This window comes from Ammospiza caudacuta, chromosome 2, assembly GCF_027887145.1.
Source record: "Ammospiza caudacuta isolate bAmmCau1 chromosome 2, bAmmCau1.pri, whole genome shotgun sequence".
NCBI classification, from domain to species: domain Eukaryota; kingdom Metazoa; phylum Chordata; class Aves; order Passeriformes; family Passerellidae; genus Ammospiza; species Ammospiza caudacuta.
Window position 1 is genome coordinate 45,278,876 of NC_080594.1, and position 20,197 is coordinate 45,299,072.

General features: G+C 40.8%; 2 protein-coding genes across 2 annotated transcripts; both read right to left on the bottom strand.

The window, feature by feature from the left end:
• Nucleotides 1-1,060: 1,060 nt before the first annotated feature.
• Nucleotides 1,061-7,898, bottom strand: LOC131570256 (stromelysin-1-like). Its single transcript, XM_058822621.1, has 10 exons — nucleotides 7,791-7,898; nucleotides 6,806-7,047; nucleotides 6,568-6,716; nucleotides 6,122-6,247; nucleotides 5,446-5,607; nucleotides 5,156-5,312; nucleotides 4,253-4,386; nucleotides 3,608-3,767; nucleotides 2,305-2,405; nucleotides 1,061-1,262 (listed from the first exon to the last, which is right to left on the bottom strand). The coding sequence occupies exons 1-10, from the start codon at nucleotides 7,896-7,898 to the stop codon at nucleotides 1,162-1,164; spliced, it is 1,440 nt and encodes a 479-aa protein (XP_058678604.1). The 3' UTR covers nucleotides 1,061-1,161.
• A 5,538-nt stretch (nucleotides 7,899-13,436) lies between these two features.
• Nucleotides 13,437-19,859, bottom strand: LOC131554975 (stromelysin-1-like). The gene is made up of 10 exons (XM_058800639.1): nucleotides 19,705-19,859; nucleotides 19,312-19,556; nucleotides 18,711-18,859; nucleotides 18,486-18,617; nucleotides 17,468-17,629; nucleotides 16,833-17,052; nucleotides 15,569-15,702; nucleotides 14,858-15,017; nucleotides 13,914-14,017; nucleotides 13,437-13,724 (listed from the first exon to the last, which is right to left on the bottom strand). Exons 1-10 carry the CDS (start codon nucleotides 19,807-19,809, stop codon nucleotides 13,624-13,626), a joined length of 1,512 nt encoding a protein of 503 aa, XP_058656622.1. The 5' UTR covers nucleotides 19,810-19,859; the 3' UTR covers nucleotides 13,437-13,623.
• Nucleotides 19,860-20,197: the final 338 nt, after the last annotated feature.

The window sequence follows — 20,197 nt, forward strand, 5'->3', positions numbered from 1 at the left end:
TTGCTGGCTGTCCATGTGAATAATTGTGGCCCCAAGCGATGTCTGGCTTTCAGCATCAGGTAGATGATGTCAGCAGTATTGAAGTGGCAGCTGGTTCATGTCTGCCCCTGGGCCCAGAGAGCCGTGAGAGTGGCCACAGAGACAATCCCAGACAGAAACCATGGAGCACTTGGACAAAGATGAACAGGAGTTGTGGCCCCACTCCATTGCTCACCTCCCCTGATGAGAACTTCTGTCCCACGGTGAAGCACCAACGTGAAAATACCAACAGAGCGTGGAGCCCCCAGGAGTGCTCTTAGACACACAGCCCTGCCAGGAGAGCAGCTGGCCTGGCACCTCCTGTACCCCCAGGAGCCTTCATGTCCTTGTGGACTGCAGCCACACTCCAGAGGAAAGGCAGTGGTGTCTGGGTTTTCCCCACATGCCGGTGTGCCCCTCTGCTCCTGTGTCTATGGAAATGAGCCTTTGCTGACAGAAAGGATAAGGTTGGGAGGGACAGCAGTAGGGTCATCTGCTCCATCCTCTCTGAGAGCACACTGCACAGGAAATGACAAGTATCAATAAATAGTTTAGGGTAGAATTCGTCACACTTTAATCAAGCCTTCTATAATCAGGTGTCCAACATAAACTGCCTCTCCAGTCACTGTAAAAAAGAACTTCCACCTCCCAACACCCCTCTGGCTGGGAGGGATTGCCCTTGGGAAACCATGTATGTCTCACTGTAACTACCAGCACTAGCCAAGTCTTCTTGCTTAGCTCTGAAATATCTAAAACAGGTTGAGAGCAATCCTAGCTTTAGGAAGAGAAATACTCTTCCTCGTGGACTCCTGGCTCCATGGGAGGGCTCTGTGTAGGGTGATGTATGGCAAGAAGAGTGAAAAGAAGATGGCAGAAATAATAAAATCAATCACAATTTTGTATCAAAAGTAGAAACTGCATTGTTGTTTGATAAGCTAGCCAGCCTGATGTTAACTACATACATATGTACACATCAATATGTTAAATACTGTTCTGTTATTTAAAGAAATACAGGTTAAGCAGGAACTGATATCTGCTGACTGGTGCTGAAGTACTTTTACATTCTACATGTTTATAAAAGAAAAAGCTTTTCTAGCACAAGAACAGTACATTCTTTCCAACACCATTACATATTTCATTTTATTAGCATGGAAACCAAAAGTTTGTCTTCAGGAGGCGTGTAACTCTCTTCTTATTAAGGTCAAACTCAAATTGCTTTCTTCCACTGAAGAAATAAAGGGAGTCTAGAAAAAAAAGAAACAATAAAACCCAAACCCAAATGAATTATGAGATTGCAGATATAAAGGTTAGTACACTTTAACAACATCCTCAAAGAGCTCAAAGCAACCTTTGGATACAATTATTCTGCCAACAGCATCTTCTCCCAGGTGTAACTTCTGCAACACATGACCCAGCAGCATGGGGACACGCTCCACAGTAAACCAGCCATGCATGTGCTGTATTGTGTACTTGATGAACCCCACAAGGTCACTCTGCAAAGGATGTATCCTGTGCCTTTCTTTAGTTTGAAATATCTGCTCTTACACTCCAGCTGTGCTGAGCCCCTCAGCAGGGTGCATTTCTAGCCACCTGTGGGTAGGCATTGCACAGACCAGAGTGTGGCACAGAGCACAGCAAGGTGTGAACAGATGCTTGCTTGATGGGTGCCATGCAGGGAAAGAGAGGTCCAGCCTGGGCTAGTCACATCCACGCTGCCCTCTTGGGTGTCTCAGCACCACGTGTGAGACTCATTGAGGGTGAGGAAGTAAGATTTGCTATGAAACAATAAACTTGCATAGTTTGGATGAGCAGCAGATGAGGAGCAAGGAGGCAACTGGGAAGCTGTGACATGCGGCAGTGTGAATATATCCTCAAGTCTAGTCCAGCATTTCCATGTCTAAGCAGTGCTCACCCTCCTGCAGGAGAAGCTGGCTCTGACTGTTTTATGTCAGAGGGACAGGTTGTGAGAGGCACACCTCATGGTGTCGGGATGTCACTGTGTGGTGTGTTGATCTCATGGTGTGATGTGCGCAGCAGCATGAATACAGGTATATCTCTCCCATAGAGCTGGCCCTTTCAGATGTGCAGCTGCCACCAAAGGTCTACCATCCCCATTTTTGAAGGAGGTAAAGATGAAACATAGGAGTGTTTTGTGACTGCTTCAGGGTCTTGTTGGTCATCCTGTGGGTTCTGAGCAGCACATGGACGTACCTGTCTCTGCCCAAGCACTCTCAGCCCTATCACGTTGAGCATTTCTTACAGATTTTAGCAAGAATAGTTACTCACTTTCATGTTGAAAAACAGCATCAATCTTCCCATTAATTCCTGGAAAGGCATCTCTTATCAGTAATGGCTTCCTATATATAGACTGACTTCTTTCATCATAACTGAAAAAAAAAATTATAAACAAACAGGAGTCATCAAAACCTGCAAACAACTCATGATGAATTCCTCTCAGCTCATTATCTTCTACCTATTGACAGATAACCAAGTTCATTGAAGATTTTCAGTGTCATTTGGTAGTGTAGAAGGAGACACAATTGCCATAAATTAATTATTAATTTATTATTTGCAATGGATGTATTGGTTCTCTTTACTCCCCCTAAGAATCCCTAATATTGGAACCATCACCATGAATCTGTTTTTTATTTTTCTAAGAGCCCATGCCTAAAGGAGCAATAGATAATAGATTATAAAAAGGTTTTTTTCACATTATATTTCTGTAAGAAAGGTTTACCAGGAAAAATCTGTGCTTTTTCTGGAATTATAAGGTATTTTAAGTCAATTTACTTAAGTTACTTACAGCAAGCTATTACATTTTTGGTGAAGTTTATCTATCAGTGCTGGAATAAGAAGGCTTGTGAAAGCTTTTCCCTTCTGTAATTTCCTGTACAGGAGATTTAATGATGAAACTCTTAAAGTTATGAGAGTTTGACCGAAAATGTGGACATCTGATCTTCTGCTTAAAGTACAGACATGTGGCTGAATAATTCTCTAGAGTGATCTTTGTATATACAATTGTTTCGACATTGTGGTGGAAGGTAAGAGAAGCTTTGTTGTTCATCTAAAATAATTTGAGTTATTTACTGCTTCCATTACAGGAGCACCTCCTTTGGCTGTTAGAAATCTATGTCCTGTAAGACAAACTTGAGCAGCAGAATGGGATTGAAAAGAAAAAAAATAATAACCATGCACAGCACATAACTCTTTGCAGTACATGACATTCATCAGCAACTCTATGAAACTATCTGTTAGTAACTGGAAAGTGGGTGACATTCTTCTTCTTACTCCACAGAAACATTTGATATGTGAATAGTCAACTTCTGCCTGATTTCATGAGATGACTTGTGGAGCTGTACAATGACCAAGAGAGCTAAATGAAAACAAACAAACAAACAAATAAACTGCTAAATGAACTAAAAGAAAAACTAAACACACTGTTCCACCTCCTTTCAAATATTTTTCCACAAGTTGTGACGCTGAAAGAGATCACCAAAAGTGTCTGACTAATGCATCCTAAATCATGACAGGATATTGATCATGTGATTATGTTTGCTCCTATTTAGAAAAGTACCACAGGAAATATTACCTCCAAAATTTGTCTGCTATGAAGTAATATGTTTTCCCCTCAATTCCATTATGAAAAGCAGCATCAATTTTGGAAACATCCTTTGAAAAGCCCATGGTGTAGAGTTTTTGAGGGTATCCAGGAAGTACGGTATCTCCTCTCACAACCCAGAATTCTTTCCCTATTAACAAAAGTTGATAACAACATGTTGTGAGAATCTTCTGAGAATGACACAATCTTTTTAATGAAAGCTGATGGTTACTTGAAAATAATTGTTGAACTTGAAAACAACTGAAAATAGAGTAAAAAAAAAATGCAACAGTTCTCCACATTACTTTTTTTTTAAAACGGAAAGAAATTTCAGTTTCTTTCTTCATACTAATACTAGTATCATTCTTAAATTCAATAGAAAATTTCCCAGAAGAAAAGTAATGAAAATTATTTTGGCAGGGGAAATTTTCAATGTGGATAATAAAAAATAAGACAGATGTTCATTAACTTGGACAAAAACTTTCTTATTTCTGTGATTGAAACACACCAATTTATTGGACTAAATTCAAGATTGGAAAATCCTGCGGAAAGAATTTAAGTGGTTTTGAACCCAAATGCAAACTCTCTAGGCTACTTGGGAAGACAACATGGGAAAATAAAAAGACAACATTTTACCTTTAAAAATGACCATTTCATCTTTTTCAGGAATTTCATATGCAGCATCAACACCAGGTGGCAGCTGCGGCCAGAGTGAAGATATGAACTCAAAATCAGCTGTTCTGACTGCTGGATGTTTGCGCCAAATATGCCTTGTGTAAGTATAGAGCAGGTTTTAAATAAAATTAGATGTTCACACTCACTGATGCATGAAACCACATCATGGCAACCAGGGCAGTATTTATCTGATTAAACCCAGCTGTGTATCCAAGTTAGTCACACTACAGTCCCTGTAACTTAATGTAAAGACAGTTATTTCCATAGAAGGATCACTCTCATCTTGATGCAGACATCTAAAATAGGTCAGATGAATTGTTTTGTCAAAACATTTATTTCCCTTTATGCAGAAGTGGAGCTTAGAGAGACCTGTTTCACAAGGCTGATGCCCAGTAAGACTTTGGTAACAAAAGCCCAGATTTCCTTTCCTTTTATTAGTATACTAAATCCTCACTACAGAGGCTCTTCAAGCAGGTATTTTGTCAGGGCTGGTGAGAGCAAGGAGAGCAAAGAGGCTGTGAGGTGTCTCAGAGCTGGTGATGTGTTTTTCCAAAGCTGAACTCTCCAGATGCTGAACACTTGGGACTTGCTTACAGCCTGAAGTGAAAACAGCCCGTGTTTGCAGAGGAGGTTTTCCCCCACCCTATTCAAAGCACCCTCTGTTCCAAAGGTCATCCTCCTCCTTATACTTGTCTCTCTTCATTTCTCTGCTACCCTCTTTGCTTTTTGTTTTCCATCTCTTTCCCTGATTCCTTGTCTTCCTGTCTAAAATGGTTGATATGCTAATTAAAGTTACTTTTCTGTGCTGTGGGGCATAATTTAAAAAGTGACACTCCGGTATTTTACTTTCAGAAGTTGACTTACTTGTCTTTAAAGAACATTATTTCTCCACGGAAAGTGGTGACAGCATCAAATGTCAAATTGGAGCTGCAGCTGTTTGGCAGTGCAGGATCTTTTGACTCAGTTGGGTCTTTTATCTCAGTAGATTCTGTTTGATCATTGTTTGTATTGGGAGATGGTCCTAAAAGAAGCAGTTTATGGAAGAAATTATAGTGTGAACTCATTGAGGTGTATCCACTACACAAAACTGTCACTGAAAAGTATCTGAAGTCTTTGAAATTACAAGCAGTAGTTGATGAAAAATTCTGAATTACCATAGAGGTACTGTATGCCAGTAATATCATCCTGATGAAGAAGGAGTACTGAAGGGTCAAATTTCCTGTAAACTGGATACATCAGAGCATTGGGGTCTTTGGAATGGGAAAGTCCCAGTGAATGGCCAAACTCATGGGCAGCAACATAAAACAGGTTTGTGCCTGAAAACATCAAACAAAACACATGAGAGGAGAGCTGTGTCTTTGTCCTGAATAACATGAAGAGCATAAGGTAGGTCAGAAGCTTTCAGAACTGCTTGTCCAATCAAATGAAATTCTTGTGGGAAATTTGGTTGGAGATGAAATTATGGTCAGAGGTAAAAATAATGGAATCATTATAGGGGAGTACAAGGAAATAGCCTGTAGATCCTGCAGAATTCAGTGTAGAAGAAGGACCCTGGGCCAGTGCAAGGGAGGTAACTGCAGGAAGAGGTTTGAGGAATGGGAAGAAGTGGGGCCACCTTACAAATAAAGCTCCCCCCCTGTGCATGGCAGAAGCTGAACTGGGGCCTTAACTTAAAGCAGAGACTCAGAGGCTTTTTAGAACTATGCAAACCATATGCTCCTTCAAATCAGTGGCAATTTAAACACTTAAGGAAGAGAGGAGACAGACACTGCAGCCTTGATTCCATGTGCAACTTGCTTCAGGAAGGTCTTGGAGAACTTAATTACCTACCCTGTGTGCTTTTGGTCCACGTTTCATCCTCATCGAAGTGAGCATCTCCACCAAAGTCCTTGCCAGGTGCATAGGCATGGGCCAGGGAGCCTCCTGGGCCATCAAAGGGGATGAAGTCGTTGTGATCTGAGGAGCAAATCGCAAACACAGATGACTGGGGATTCATGCACGCACTGAGCAGCACACAGCAGGTATAGATCCACTGAACTACTGGCAGGTCCCTACATTTTCTTCCCCTTTCTCTTCATCTGCCTCTATGCCCTCCCCCAAAGTCTGTCAAGACCTGTAACCATAGCACCTTGAGCAAGAACTGTATTTTCCTGTCTGCTTGTTCAACTGGACATTGATCTCCTCACGTGCTATGTACGGGAGAAATCATTGCAAGTCAACTGCTCCACATAGGCAGTGACTTGGCAAAAACTCATAATGGTTACATAGAGGTTTACCTCTGGCTGCAAAGGAGACCATTATGTCTGCATCACCACTGTCTTTCTGGATGAATCTCAGCGGGGTCACACTGCTCCAGACACGAAACGCTTTCCTGATCGCTGCGTTGACATCTGCTGGACGCAGGTCCGGTGTGTAGTTTACTATCCTTTAAAACACAGGAGAGAACAAGTTGTGCTGCTGCCACTCACCCTGTACTTCACACTGCCTTGACATGAAGAATTCCATTGTGATTACCTGTATGTCAGGACATGTTTTGTCCATTTTGCCTCTCCTGCAAAGGTGGAGAACCCAGCTACGTCAGGGAATCCACAGCGGCGTTTCTGTATCAAGTCCATAGTGCCAGAATCCAGTTTCCCTGTCACCTCCAGCCCAAAGAATTCCTGCATTTCTTTTAGTTTTTGGGTCATTGCATTATTGCTTTTCCAAACAAAAGGTTCTCCATCTTTCTTAAAGCCATAGTAATTTTCCAGATACTTCTAATGAAAAAAAAAAAAACAAACCCAAAGCTTAGAACAATCAGTGATGTTTGCTTTGAAGCTTATAAGATGTAAAACAAACACCAGTCAGTAGCCTTTGCTACTTTTCTTTCTGTTCTATGGCAGCATGGATAAAAGTTAAAGCCTGCATGAATATTTTTCTCTTAATGCTGGCTTTTCCCATTGTATTATCACCATAAATATTTTTCAGTTATTAAAATGCATTTAAAATTAGCATTTGTTTAATAGATTATTTTCTGATAATGTAGCCTCCACTTACCCTGCCCCCCAAGATTACCTAGAGCCCTTTAGAAGAAGTAATTTGAAATACATTACTGAACATAAAATTTCAGTGGTTGTATCCTGTTTCCCCACATTTTAGACAGTAATAGTTCAGAAAAATATACTATACTTACTTCATGAGAAGTTATGTTTCATAATATCACAAGTCAAATAAATAACCACATTTCCACCCAAGCTACAAAACAACCCTAGACTGATGCAGAAGTTTAATTATTTGTAAAATTAACACAGAGTGAATGCATCATCAAATTTAATCAGTCTCTAAAGAAAAGTAAAATAAGATGGTGCTAAAGTAGCCTTTCTCATCACATGCCTATTCTTATAAATATTCAATCAGTTGTTTATTCTGCTTGCTGTTTGGCTGCACTATACTAGTTGCACAGACTGCTGTGGATGCTCAACAGTAGCTAAACATCTCCCCAGAGCTCTACATTCCTCACCTGGATGAGCTGCATGCCTTCTTCCTTTGTCTGCCTTGTACTTGCAGGAAAAGCAGAAGAAAGTGCTGCACATAATAACAGGAGAAATGGGAGATTTCCCACTGTCATTTCCATTAGCCTCTATAGAAGTCTTTTTTGTAGTCTGCCACACACCTGCTTCACCTTTATATAGTATTCTTTTGCTTTATAAAGCTTTCCAATCCCTGACTCATTGATTCTCACAATGTCTAGTTAGCAACAGAACATGCAAAACAAGAGTTTTACCATAAAACAGATCAGTGCTGTCTTTCATCCGGTTCCACCCTTGTGTGGGTTTTGCAACATGGAAATAATGATTAATGAGAAGATAATAGAACTGTAATTATTTTTAATTAATTTATTAACCTTTTAATTGTTAAAATGTAGCCTTACTCTCCAAAACTTGGAGCATATCTCTTTAATGCTTCCTATTCAAAGATAATAATGATTTCAGAAGGGTTGTTAAAGTGCCTGAAGGGATAAATGATCACAGAATGTTACATGACTGTAAACTAAAACAGAAAATCATTCTTCAAGGTTTTATTTCAGGGGATTTTATACTTTTTTTTTTTTTTGGAGGCTGTTATAGTGCCACCATCTTTCCCTTTGGTAGAGTCCTGTCAGTGCTATAACTCCTTGCTTGATGAAGCAATGTTTTGTTTATGCAGTTTTTTAAATACAGTTTACACTTGGATGAAATGATCTTTTTTTCTGCAGGAAAGTGTGAAATTAACACAAATAAACGAAAGCATGTATATATTTTCCCAGCATATATAGAAATTATAAAAATTGAGCCAAGATGTTTTCATGCTACATTTGTTCAGCAGTTTTTCCAGTGTTCTCAGAGAATTGCCCAAAGACTTTATTTCACATTCTCCTTCTTTGATACTTACTATAAGGTTTTAAAAATCACTCAGGTTTTCTGACAACAGAACAACAACTCTTTGATGGTTGTCCTTGTCAGAGAGAGGTTCCTCTGTTCTCCATTTCTGCCATTGGTGTAGGAGCTGCTGAGACTCAACAGCAGGCCTACTCTAGATCGGGACCATTTTTCCTCCATGCCCAATCACACCCTCCATGCACAAACGAGGACAAACCAGTGGGGATGGGAGTCCTGAAGAGAGACGTTCACTGCCGTTGAAGGCAGCTCACATATCAGAGACTTCTGTGTGGGGCTGACACAGGATTTCAGGTAAGCCTGCAGCACTGAGGAGCAGGTGAGACTTTGAATGTGCAGAGAGATAAACCCCCTTCCACGGAGCTTCCAGCACGATAGATATGTGAAAGGAGAGTTTATAAATATACTGTATACTCGAGTTATTTGGTGAAATTATTTCCTGATGAAGAACACTGTGTTGGTACTAGAAGGATTCCCAGAGCACTGCGTGCCTGTGGCCATCCAAAGGCAGGACATGAGTGATTGCTGGGTCTGGGCAGCTGAACCAGCAAGGCAAGGCTGGTGGGACTCCACAAGGGTTATCTGGTCACTGTGGACTGAATTCCTACCCTAGGAGCGGACATCTACCTGAGGCATTTCCATTAGGGAGAGAACCCTTCCCTAGTCCTGGGAGGAGATGGACAGGCTCAGGGAATGACCCAGAAATGGAACAGCTGAGTCAAGGTGAAGCAATCTCCTGAGGGAGCTTCTGGTAATGACTGCATTCACAGAGTTATGTGAGGTGTACCAGGGTGGGTGAGATGAATCCAAAACTTGATGTAGAGTTCTCCTGTGCAGCTTACACACTGACAGTAGCACTCTGCAGAAATAGCTTCTGGAAGTTACAGCTCCCTACAGCCTCCCAGCTCTTTTTTCTCCTCCCTCACTGTCTCCATGTGCTAGAAGGAAGAAGTAACTTTCCAGCCTGTAGGAATTAAATTTTCATCACTCATCTTGTTTTCTAATGAGAGGGCTACTAAAAGGCATCAAAACTGTCTAGGAATGCTTTGGTCATTAATGGTATTAATGACATTTATATAGTTTTCTTATTATCAGCTTTCTCAAGTACATACTTCTGCTACTCTGTCAACCTCTGTCTCACTTTTTTGGATACTATTCCCCGTTTGTCTCAAGAGATCAATCACCTAGAATATTCTATATAAAAAAAATTCCGTAATCACAAAGACCTTCTTTGTTGTTTGTCACTTCTTTGACGTGGCTTTACCTAAAAGTAGCACACTATGTAATGCCAACCTCTGGTTTCAGTTTAAAGAAGTCAGTGTGAAAATTACTGTGCTGTCCTTTTTACAACCTGTAAATTTGTCTGGGTAAGCTCCTAGGATTGCCCTTCCTCTTCAGGACTTAATCTTCTGCCTTGGATGCATTCCCATAGCCCCACCATAAGACATATAATACAAGACATATAACACAAGACATATAACAGGTAACACAATATGTTTATTGTTATTATTATTAATAGCCTTGACAAAAAAGTTACTGCTAAGTCACAGTTTACATATTTTAAAACTAATAAATAATGTGGTATAGAGAAAAGAGCATCTCACAGAGCCTCAACAGGATGAAACTAAGTTGGCTTGTTGTGCAAAGCCAAGGGCTTAATTACTCAGAGCTTGAAATGGCTCCTCTCTGGTGCCTTATGTGCCCTCAGTGTCCTGGCCAGGCTGAACTCTGGTAGCAGTGCAGGACCCCTGGCCAAACCCTGGGAGAGCGGGTCTGTGCAGGGGAAACTTCTGAGCTGTAAAACTGCAACTTCAGCCTGTGCTGCCACCAGCCTTGCTTAACTCAGTGTCTCTGGCACCTCCTTCCTGGCTGTGCTGCAAACCCTCAGACCTGGCAGCACAAACCTAGGCTCAAAAACATCTTATTGCTGACAAAGTGTGACCTACTTCTGGCTTTTATATAACAGCTGTGGGTCTCCAGCATGGCAATGCTGATTCCCTGGCAGCATTCAGTGTTCCAGTCCCAGTCAACTTGCACATGGGTCATCCTTGCTCTGTCAGTGAAGTCATTAAGGGAGTTTTGAGATTTCATGTGCAAGTGGTTTGGTCTAGGTCAACTGTTGTTGCAATCAAGAATTTTAGATGTAACAAGTTATATTTTGTGACTCTAATTTGCATGCCTGCCCTTGGGTTTCAAGGAAAGTTCCTATTCATACAGGACAAGTACTTGAAATTACGTTTGTGGATAAATTTCCCCTGCTGGCACCTAAGAGGTCTTTAATTTCAGCAATAATTTATGAGCTATGACAAAATCATGGTTACAAGAAATATTCCCTTGTTCGCTGAGTATAGACAGCTCAAGCACTCCTGCTTCTGATGTTTCCAACATCATCTGAGCTACATCTTCCATTTACCAGGAATTTCATTGCTTTTCCCAAACTGAAAGTAGTGCTGTTTCATTTCAAATTTTAAGACATTAACAAAGCAAAAATACAGACAGAAATTCCATGATTAACACATCTCACTAGTCCCCTTGTCTACGAGAAATCCATGGCATGGTGTCATCTGTTTCTGCTCCAGGCTACATTTTTCTTCACAGCTAAGTAAATATCACTCATTTTTCAGATATTGTGAGTTAAAGGTACTTAATACTCAAAGGTGGAGGGAGTGTTTTAATTTTGCTGTTTCCTGGATGTCATAACTAAAAACTTATTACTAACCTTATGCAGGAGAAATACTTTAATCTAATGTGAGTCAGTATAAACACCAACAGTGATCTGCTTTGCTGTTGCTGAAATGTTTCTTTTGGTTCCTCCCTAACCACTTTCAAGTCTCAGACAGCAACCAGAGCCTAAAGGCCTTATTTCTGAAGGTAGCCTTCACATACAAGAAAGCATCTATTTACGATATCAAAGTATGTAGGCATTTTTAAAAACAAAGGGAATTAACCCCATTAGTTATGCTATACTCGCAAGCACCCTGCCTAAGCCTGGAGGCATCTGAAGTCCTTGGACTGAAGTTTGTTCAGGATAGGCTATGTACAGGGAAAGAGCTGTTGAGAAAGAACTGGGAGATGTTGGGGCAGCACCAGTTTTCCTGTGTCTCTGCCCTGCCTGGACTGCTGCCAGGTGAGCTCAGCCACTTTTCAGTCCATGACTCCTCCAGGTGATCTGCTGCCCTTGGGGCAATGCTGAGCTCTTGTGTCCCTGCTTGACACAACAGTAGGGACTGTTGTTAAAAGTTGTTAAAAGCAACTTTTAAGACATGCTCTGATTTGTAACATAGGTCGGTTTTAAACCCAGCTTTAGAGGTACTTAGAGCATATCTAGCATGGCACAAAACATGCATGAGGAGAGCATGCCAGAGATGAGATATTCCAAGATCATAAAATTGAAGAATTTTGGGGGGAGAAAGAACTTCAAGGAAAATCTTGTTCCAGCCTTCCTGTGAGAGGCTGGGACACCTTCCACTAAACCAGGTTGCTCAAAAGCCCCTCCAACCTAGCTTCATCTCTGCTGCCTTTGTTTGACGTTGTCTGTGAGCACTGTGGGCCTGTGGGTGCACTGGGACACACATGGCTTCCTCTGGCCCACGTGGATGAGGGGATAGGTGGTATAGGTGGTAGTATGTCTTTGATCAGATGTCTGAGGCAGCTGCCCTGTGCAGAAGACCAGGAGAAAATTTTACCTCTGCCTAATGAGGTTTGAGCTGTGGCAATTGGAATACTGTCCCTGTCAGCCATTCCCAGCCTCTCTTTTTGCCTTTGCCAATTCTGTTAGAGAAAGATTAACAGCCAGTTGACTTCCTCGCATAATCACATCATCACATCAGTGTTGTAAGAGGTGGGATCAAATCCCTCCAAAGAGAGGATGTACCACAGCCAAGCTCTCTTAAAGCCCAAGGGGTGTTTAAAATCACTGAGCTATTGCCCTGTGAGCAGGACCCAAACAAGGAGGAAGCAGGTGTGTCTCACCACTCATCCTCTGGAGGATTCATCTGTGGTAGTTACATAAAAATCCTTAGGTTTTTTTCTTATTATTTTGGCTTGTGTGCTCTAGCAGGGAAATGGTTCTTGTTTCTGGTTTGTTGTCAAGCATTGTGAGTTGGACTGCCAGCCCTGACTCCATTTCCATGGCACATGGTTACAGCTCAGGAGGGCTAATCCATTGACTCCCTGCAACCCTGTGATCATATCTCCATCACTTCCCAACCTGCCTGCATGCTTCTTCCATCCCCAAACTGGACACTTATCCTTCTCTCTGGTTGCTCATGTCCTGCTGTACCAATGACTCTGTCCATTAAAACCACCCTCAGTGGCACTGGTCCTCTCAGCCACTGCCATGTTCCCACCTACCTGTCCCCACCCCTGCCTCTGTCCCTGTGCCAGGAGTCACAGCATGCCATAGACTCCAGTCTCTCCCTTCACACACTCTTGTGTAGGATCTCCTCTTACATTTTATGCCTCCCCCACATTGTTCCTGAGCACCTTGTTTCCCTCCTTTGTCACCTGGGCAATTTCTAATTGCCCGCCAGAACTGCCCCTCCACTTCTCTTTAACTTTCCCCTCACAGGCACTGAGCCCTGCTGAAAATGCTGATGGAACCTGGCACCACTCAGCTTGTGTGTGGCTGCAGCAGATGCCTTGTCTCCAGTGGACTGAATCAGAGCACAAGAACTGCTGAACTCAAGCAAAATACTTTATTTCTCAAAAACAACTTGATTAATAAATAGATGGAGAACCAAAATAAATTAAACTGTACATTAGGTTTTACATTTCAAAGGTTTTAAATTAGAATTGCCAAAGGCCATCATTTCAGACTCAGATGCACAGGAACAGGTTAATAACACTGTTTAAAATCAAGAAACATGAAAAGCTCTTTCTGGTACAAATATACTCCTGTATCATCACTTAATATTTCTAGCAATTAAACCAGCTGTTGCTTTTCATTATACGGATGAGTTTCTTCCTCTTGATGTCAACCTCATACTGGTTCGATCCATGGAAAAAGTAGAAATATCCTAGAATTGGAAGGAAAAAATATGGAAAAATTAATAGTTCAATTTTGCATACCTATTGTTACATGTTCACTATTTCCTTGGGTGACGTAAAAAATCAAACCAAAAATTTAATATATGTATTTAAACATACTTTTTTTGCCTTTGGCAGGTGGTCTTTGGGGTTTTTAAATTACATTTTAATTTATTTACCATTTTTCTGAAGGGCAGCATCAATTGGATGGCCGATCCCTTGGAAGTCAGCAGCTATTTTTCTTGGATAACCTCTTTCCATTGATTGATTATTTTCATTGAAACTAAATAAAGAAATTGTGTGGAAACAGAAAATAAGCATGTGACATTCAAAGTTGAAACCAGATGGATTTTTTACAAAATATGCCTACTCTCAGATGAAAATCCAGTACCTGCAATCTGTGACCTCACAGAGCTGTATAAATCCTGGCTATGTGAATATTTACATCTTTAGTACCCTAGGTAAGTCTGTTTTCAGAATATCAGATTAGAATATTTACTTTCATTCCCTGAGACTGACAATAAGGCTGAATGGGGCTTATACTGAGTAGTAATCTTAAATAATTAATCAAACAGAATTATTTTAATTTTACAGCCCACAATCTATGAAATGACCCCATAAGAGAAATGTAAACTTCAGGTGTAATAACACTCTTTCAAGATAGTATTACAGACTAATTATTAGGATCAGATTGCTGCTTAGCTAAATTATTTCTTAAGAAGTATATATTTTAGTCTCCTATAACTTTCTTGGTTTGTCATTTATAAACTTCACAGAGTACTTCTGCTTCTTAGTAATTACTGAATGAATACCTGACATGATGACAAACTCCACTCGATTTATATTTTTATACTACTTATAGTACATTGTATTTTTATACTAGCTCACACTACTTCTTAATGAACAAAAAAAACTCATCTGCCCCTTAATCACAGCCTGATAAGGGTAAGTGAACACTCAGGTGTAACAGACTGTTTTAAGAAAACACTTGAGTAATTGAGTTTCAGCTTTTAGTGGCTGAGAAGGCTGACAAAAAGAGGACATGATCTTCCTGTACAAATACATCACTTGATTAAAAAAGCTGTTTTGATTATGTCTTGTACAGAAGAGAGAAGAACCTTACCTCCAGTACTTGTTGCCAACAAAGAAATAGGTTCTCTTGGTACTTTGGTCGTGAACGGCTGCATCGATTTTCCCAACACTGCTGGGGAAGCCCAGGTTCTGGATGGGCTTGGGGAACCCTGGCTCTATTCTGTAGCCACTGACAGCCCAGTACTGGCCATCTGCAGGAAAACAGAAAACATTGTGAGGATTCTTGAGGAGTCTGATCTTCTTTTTGCCAAAGCCCCAGAGCTTTCTGTGTAGTAAATGCCAAAAACTGCACAGATGTCCAGCTGAGAACATTACCCAATTAGAACGCACAGAGGTCTGAATATCTCACAGCTGATGGACTTTCTATTTTTTATAGTCATTAAGAGTATTATATACTCAATAACTAAAAGTCTATATTTTAGGTGTGTTTCATCTTTCAAAATGTATTTAGATAATGTAATGTAGGAATTAATTTTGTCTCAGGTATGGTCTTTGCTGTCACTGACCAAAGGAAGTCTATGTAGGACCATTGTGAAGCACCATTAGTTACTGACAATAACATAATTTGCAAAATTTAAATGCGTTTAAATATTAAGAATATCCTCTATTAGTGATAGCACTAGTGTTAGAGTTAATATGAATATTAGCATAATATACCTTCCATTATGATTAAATAACATTTAGTAGTATTGTTATAACTTCACATATGCATTAAAAAATGATGAAAATGTAAGAGAAGTACCTTTGAAAAATAGCACTCGATCCTTCTTGTCAACCTCATATGCAGCATCAAAGCCAGCTATCAGTGATGGCCAGAAGGAGAAGATGGTGTCATGCTCAATTTCTGAGAAATATGGACTTTTGCGCCAGACAAAGCTGTTAGAAACAAAACCAGCAGTGCTTCATTGTCTGTCATCTCATTAGGAGATCAAGGGCCCATAAATGTACTTGAAATCCTGCTGTCTGGGTGCTGGAACCAGTGTTCCCTATGAGGCAGAGACACCACCCCTTTTGGGATGCAGTCCTTCACTCTGCTCCCTCACAGACCTGTGCCCTTTGCTGCAGGCTGCTCTGAGGTCACAGAATAGTTGAGGTTGGAAGGGACCTCTGAAGCTCATCTTGTCCAACTCCTGGCTCAACCAGGAACACCTACAGCTGGTGGCCCAGTGGACTTCTGCATTTGCACCATAATGGTTTGTCCAAGACACCTTAGGATATCTGTGGCAGTGCTGACAATTGCAGCTTTCTCTTCATCATGACCCATGTAGGTGAGCACAGCTCATTTCAATTTGGTTGCAAAGGTTAAATAAAAATTCTTGAGAAACACATTAAAACCCAGGTTAAGAAAGAATTGCTCTTTCCCCCTCCTCCTTGAAAACTATTAAGCTACAATACTTCATATGTTTTAGAAGGAAAATCAGACCTACATCATCAAAGGAAGCTTGTTCAATCAAAAGACAACTACTAAGCCAAGAAGGGGGTGAAGCCCTGACCCTGCTGCTTGCTCTCACCAGGGTGGATGTGCCCAGCCAGCACCTCTCTACAAAGAGTGCCAGAGCGTGCCCAAAACAAGGCCACCCTGCAACAGCAGAGACTCTCTGCAGACAACACTGGTCTAGTGCAGAATCCTAGGTCAGAGTGACACTAAAAATCACCAGAGACGTTTTCCCCGGCTCCCTGGCCCACACACAGGATGGTGTGATGAAGACAGTGCTGCATGTAAAGCAGCTGCAGGCTGAGGAGTGACACTGGAATTATTCAGCCTTGCACAATTTTAATGGACATGGACAGTGATGTATGATGAATTAAAGCATTGTACTCATTACTAAACCATGTTACTCACCCAGCACAGGTGGGCTAGCAAAATTTTTCAAAGCTGCCTTAACACTTACAGAAAAAAAATATTTTCCTTCATAACCAAGGGAGGATAAATTCCTTGAACTGAACTTCGTGCTTTGCCTTTGTGAGTCTCACAAAAAGATGCTGCTGGAAATAAAAGCACTTACCCATCCTTGAAGAACACTGTTTCCCCACGGAGAGTCGTGACAGCGTCAAAAGTCAGATGAGGGTCACAGTCGTCTGGTCTTTGGGGTGGCTTGGATGGTGTCATTTCTGTTGGTTCTTCCCTGGGAGACATTGGAGTTGGTGCTTCTGCAGGTACCATTTCAGTTGGTTCTTGTGGGGGAAAAGCTGCTGTTGGAAGTGCAGGAGATTCCTTGGGGGGTCCTTTGGAAAATAAATAAGAGTGGAATTGGAAGGTGGATCAGAGCAGTTCATGTCACAGCATTTCAGGCAGTACCGTGTGAAGTCAAGTGTATATGCAGCTGTGCGCATACAAAACCACCCTTCTGTGGAAGATAAGAGAGTTTCATGCTACAGATGTGGGCTGTTCCTCTGGCATCACTGGGGAAAGGCTCTTGGACCTTTTGACTAATTGGAATAAATACAGTCTACAGATTCCATTTTGCAGTGTAGACTGTTAGCCACAAAAACCCCAAGAGATTTGCCCAAAAATAATAACAAGAAATAAAACCTCAGTATTTTTTTTTGTAGTGGGAAGTTCAGTACATTTTATCTGCTGGGTAAAATTAATTATAAATTGTTATCCATCATTCACCAGAAAATGATGCTTCTTGCTTACCATAGAGGGCTTGAATGCCATCAATGTCATCCTGATGAAGTTGGTAGTTCCTCGTATCCGTGGCCATATATACAGGATACATCAAAGCACCGAAAACGTTGGAATGACTGAGACCTAGTGAGTGGCCCAGCTCATGAGCAGCAACAAGAAATAAGTTGTATCCTGCAAAAGATCCACACAAACGCAAAATAAATTTTTTGCTTGACAGCGGGATACAGGCGCTATTCTCTCATGTAGGGTATATCATTCACAGTCCTAAAAAAATGGGAAAATCTAACTATGCCCAAGTAAGAGCTCTCTGGCCTCCTGGAGAAGAAATGAGTTTTGAATCATAGACATTGATTTGTCACTGGAAAACCACTCTGGGAACAGTTTTTGCCCATATTGCAGAAATTTTCCAACAAAGAATCAAGGTTTCTTTACTATTAATAACAATTGAAAAGCAGGTGAGAAGGTTTTAGTCACCTGATCAGATTTTGGGAATTGTAAATGACATGGAATTTGCTTGGTAACTACCTCACAAAACCAGTAACGTGTAACATAATCCCTGGACATTGCTGGAAACCAGAATAATTCCCTGCTATATTTAATTTTATTCACCAATTAATTCAAGATGTTTTTTCCTTTCTAGAAGTTAAAGATGAGCATGACTTTAAATCAGAAAAAAACCCAAACCGAAGCAAACAAACAAATGTGAGAGGTTATGTTGTTACTTTTAAGGTCATTATCTGAGGGTGAAAATTCCCTATCTTTTGAAGTCACAAGTACCCAACATTGCTAATCAATGCTAACTTAATTTACTCCACTGGAGCTGTAACTGCAGTCTGCATTAACTTCAAGGGACTGTTGCGACTGCATCCCAGATCAAAATATGCAGAACTGTTTTACTAAATTTTGCTGACATTTTACATCTCAGTAAATACTGGAACTACTGCCATGGGATATGTGACTTTACAGCATCTTCAAGACAACACTTTCTAATAAAATAACAGTCAACACAATATTTAAGTTTGCCTACCACCATAGGTCGTAAATTTGGTCCAGTTTTCATCTTCATCAAAATGGGCATCTCCTCCTATCCCACTGCCAGGGGCGTAAGCATGAGCCAGAGTTCCTCCTGGACCATCAAAGGAATAGAAGTCACCGTGAACTAAAAATAAGGGGGAAAAAAGGGATACTTTTCATTATCTTGCTAAGAAAATGTGACAAGTACTATGATTCCCTGACAACAGAGCTTCCTTACATCCAGCTGCAAAGGAAATCATTATATCTGCTTGACCTCCATAGACCCTGGTGAACCTCAGAGGGGTGACACTGCTCCAGAGCTGGAAGGCTCTTGCAATTGCTTCGTCTACATCAGCTTGCAGCATGTCTGGAGTGTAGTTCAGAATCCTGTGAATTAAAGGTGAAAGGAATTAAAAGCAACCAGATCATATGTGACTGGGACACATAGTATCAAGGTCAAATATTTTAATCTACAACTATTTACATGTCTCAAGTGGTTTATTTCCAAAATATTTGCTTACATGACAGATAAAGATTTCACAGTTTTCTTTTATACCTTTGAGAAACCCTAACATTTATACTCAGCTGTATTCTTTCTACCCACTGAGTATATTATTCAGTAGGCTATTAGCTAACTACTGTAAAGCCCTATTTTGGTATTCGCATCGCTGTTTGGTAGCCTGAATAGTTCCCACATTCCTATCTCTTTCATCCTGAATGGATCTTTTATATGGAGGAATACAGAAATAAATAGTAAAGAACCTGTTTACATTACTTCTGCCTAGCATTCACAAAGCTTCCCAGAGGTGTGGAGAAAAATGTGCTCTAGTGTATGTTACCGATAGGTCACATCTTCTTTGGTCCACGTGGGGCTGCGTGGGAAGGCGCTGTATGAACGGATGTCTGGGATTCCACATCTAGGCTGCTTCATCATGTCCAGCGTCTTCTGATTCAGCTCCCCAGTCACCTCTAGCCCAAAGAATGACTGCATCTCTCGTATTTTGTCAGCCATGTGGTTGAGGTCCTTTGCTTTAAACAGAGAGTGTTTCTCTTCTTTAAAATCATAGAAGTTTTCAAGATACTTCTGATAGGGAAGAGAAAGCAACAGTTTAGAATATAAAACCTTCTTTTCAAGTGCAGAGATCTGGTAATAAAATACTCTACATTGCTAGTAGACCACTATGTTCATTTTCTCAATAAATTATTTCATCAGTTCTGTCCATAGTCCTTACCTTGGCAAATTGCATATCTTCCTTTTCCTTTTCTGGAGCCACTGGAAAAGCAGAGGAGCATGTAAAATATAATAACTCAAGGAAAAGAAGGATCTTTGTCTTCATCTTTGTCTCCCTGTCCTACCAGCCCTTGCTAGAAGACCTCTCAATCTCTTTTTCCTCTGTCTAAGACACACCAGTGTTTCACTATTTATATCAGTGCTGTGCTTGCTAAAGTCAATAATGGCATGACTCAGCCTATAACATCCTCTGATTTTCCACAGAAACGCAGAAAACAAATTTGGGTTTAGAAGCGAGCAAACACATGACAGTTTACCTTGCCCAAAACCCCCTGATTTCGCAATCATATTATCGGACAGTATGTTGTTTTTTTCTTCATTCCTAAATTGGGCTGGACAAAAACTACCCCACTTTTTGGAGGTGCTGAAGTGACCTGGCTCTTTGTAGGGGTCAATAATCTGTAATTCCTCACAATGCTTGAGGAGGAACCTCC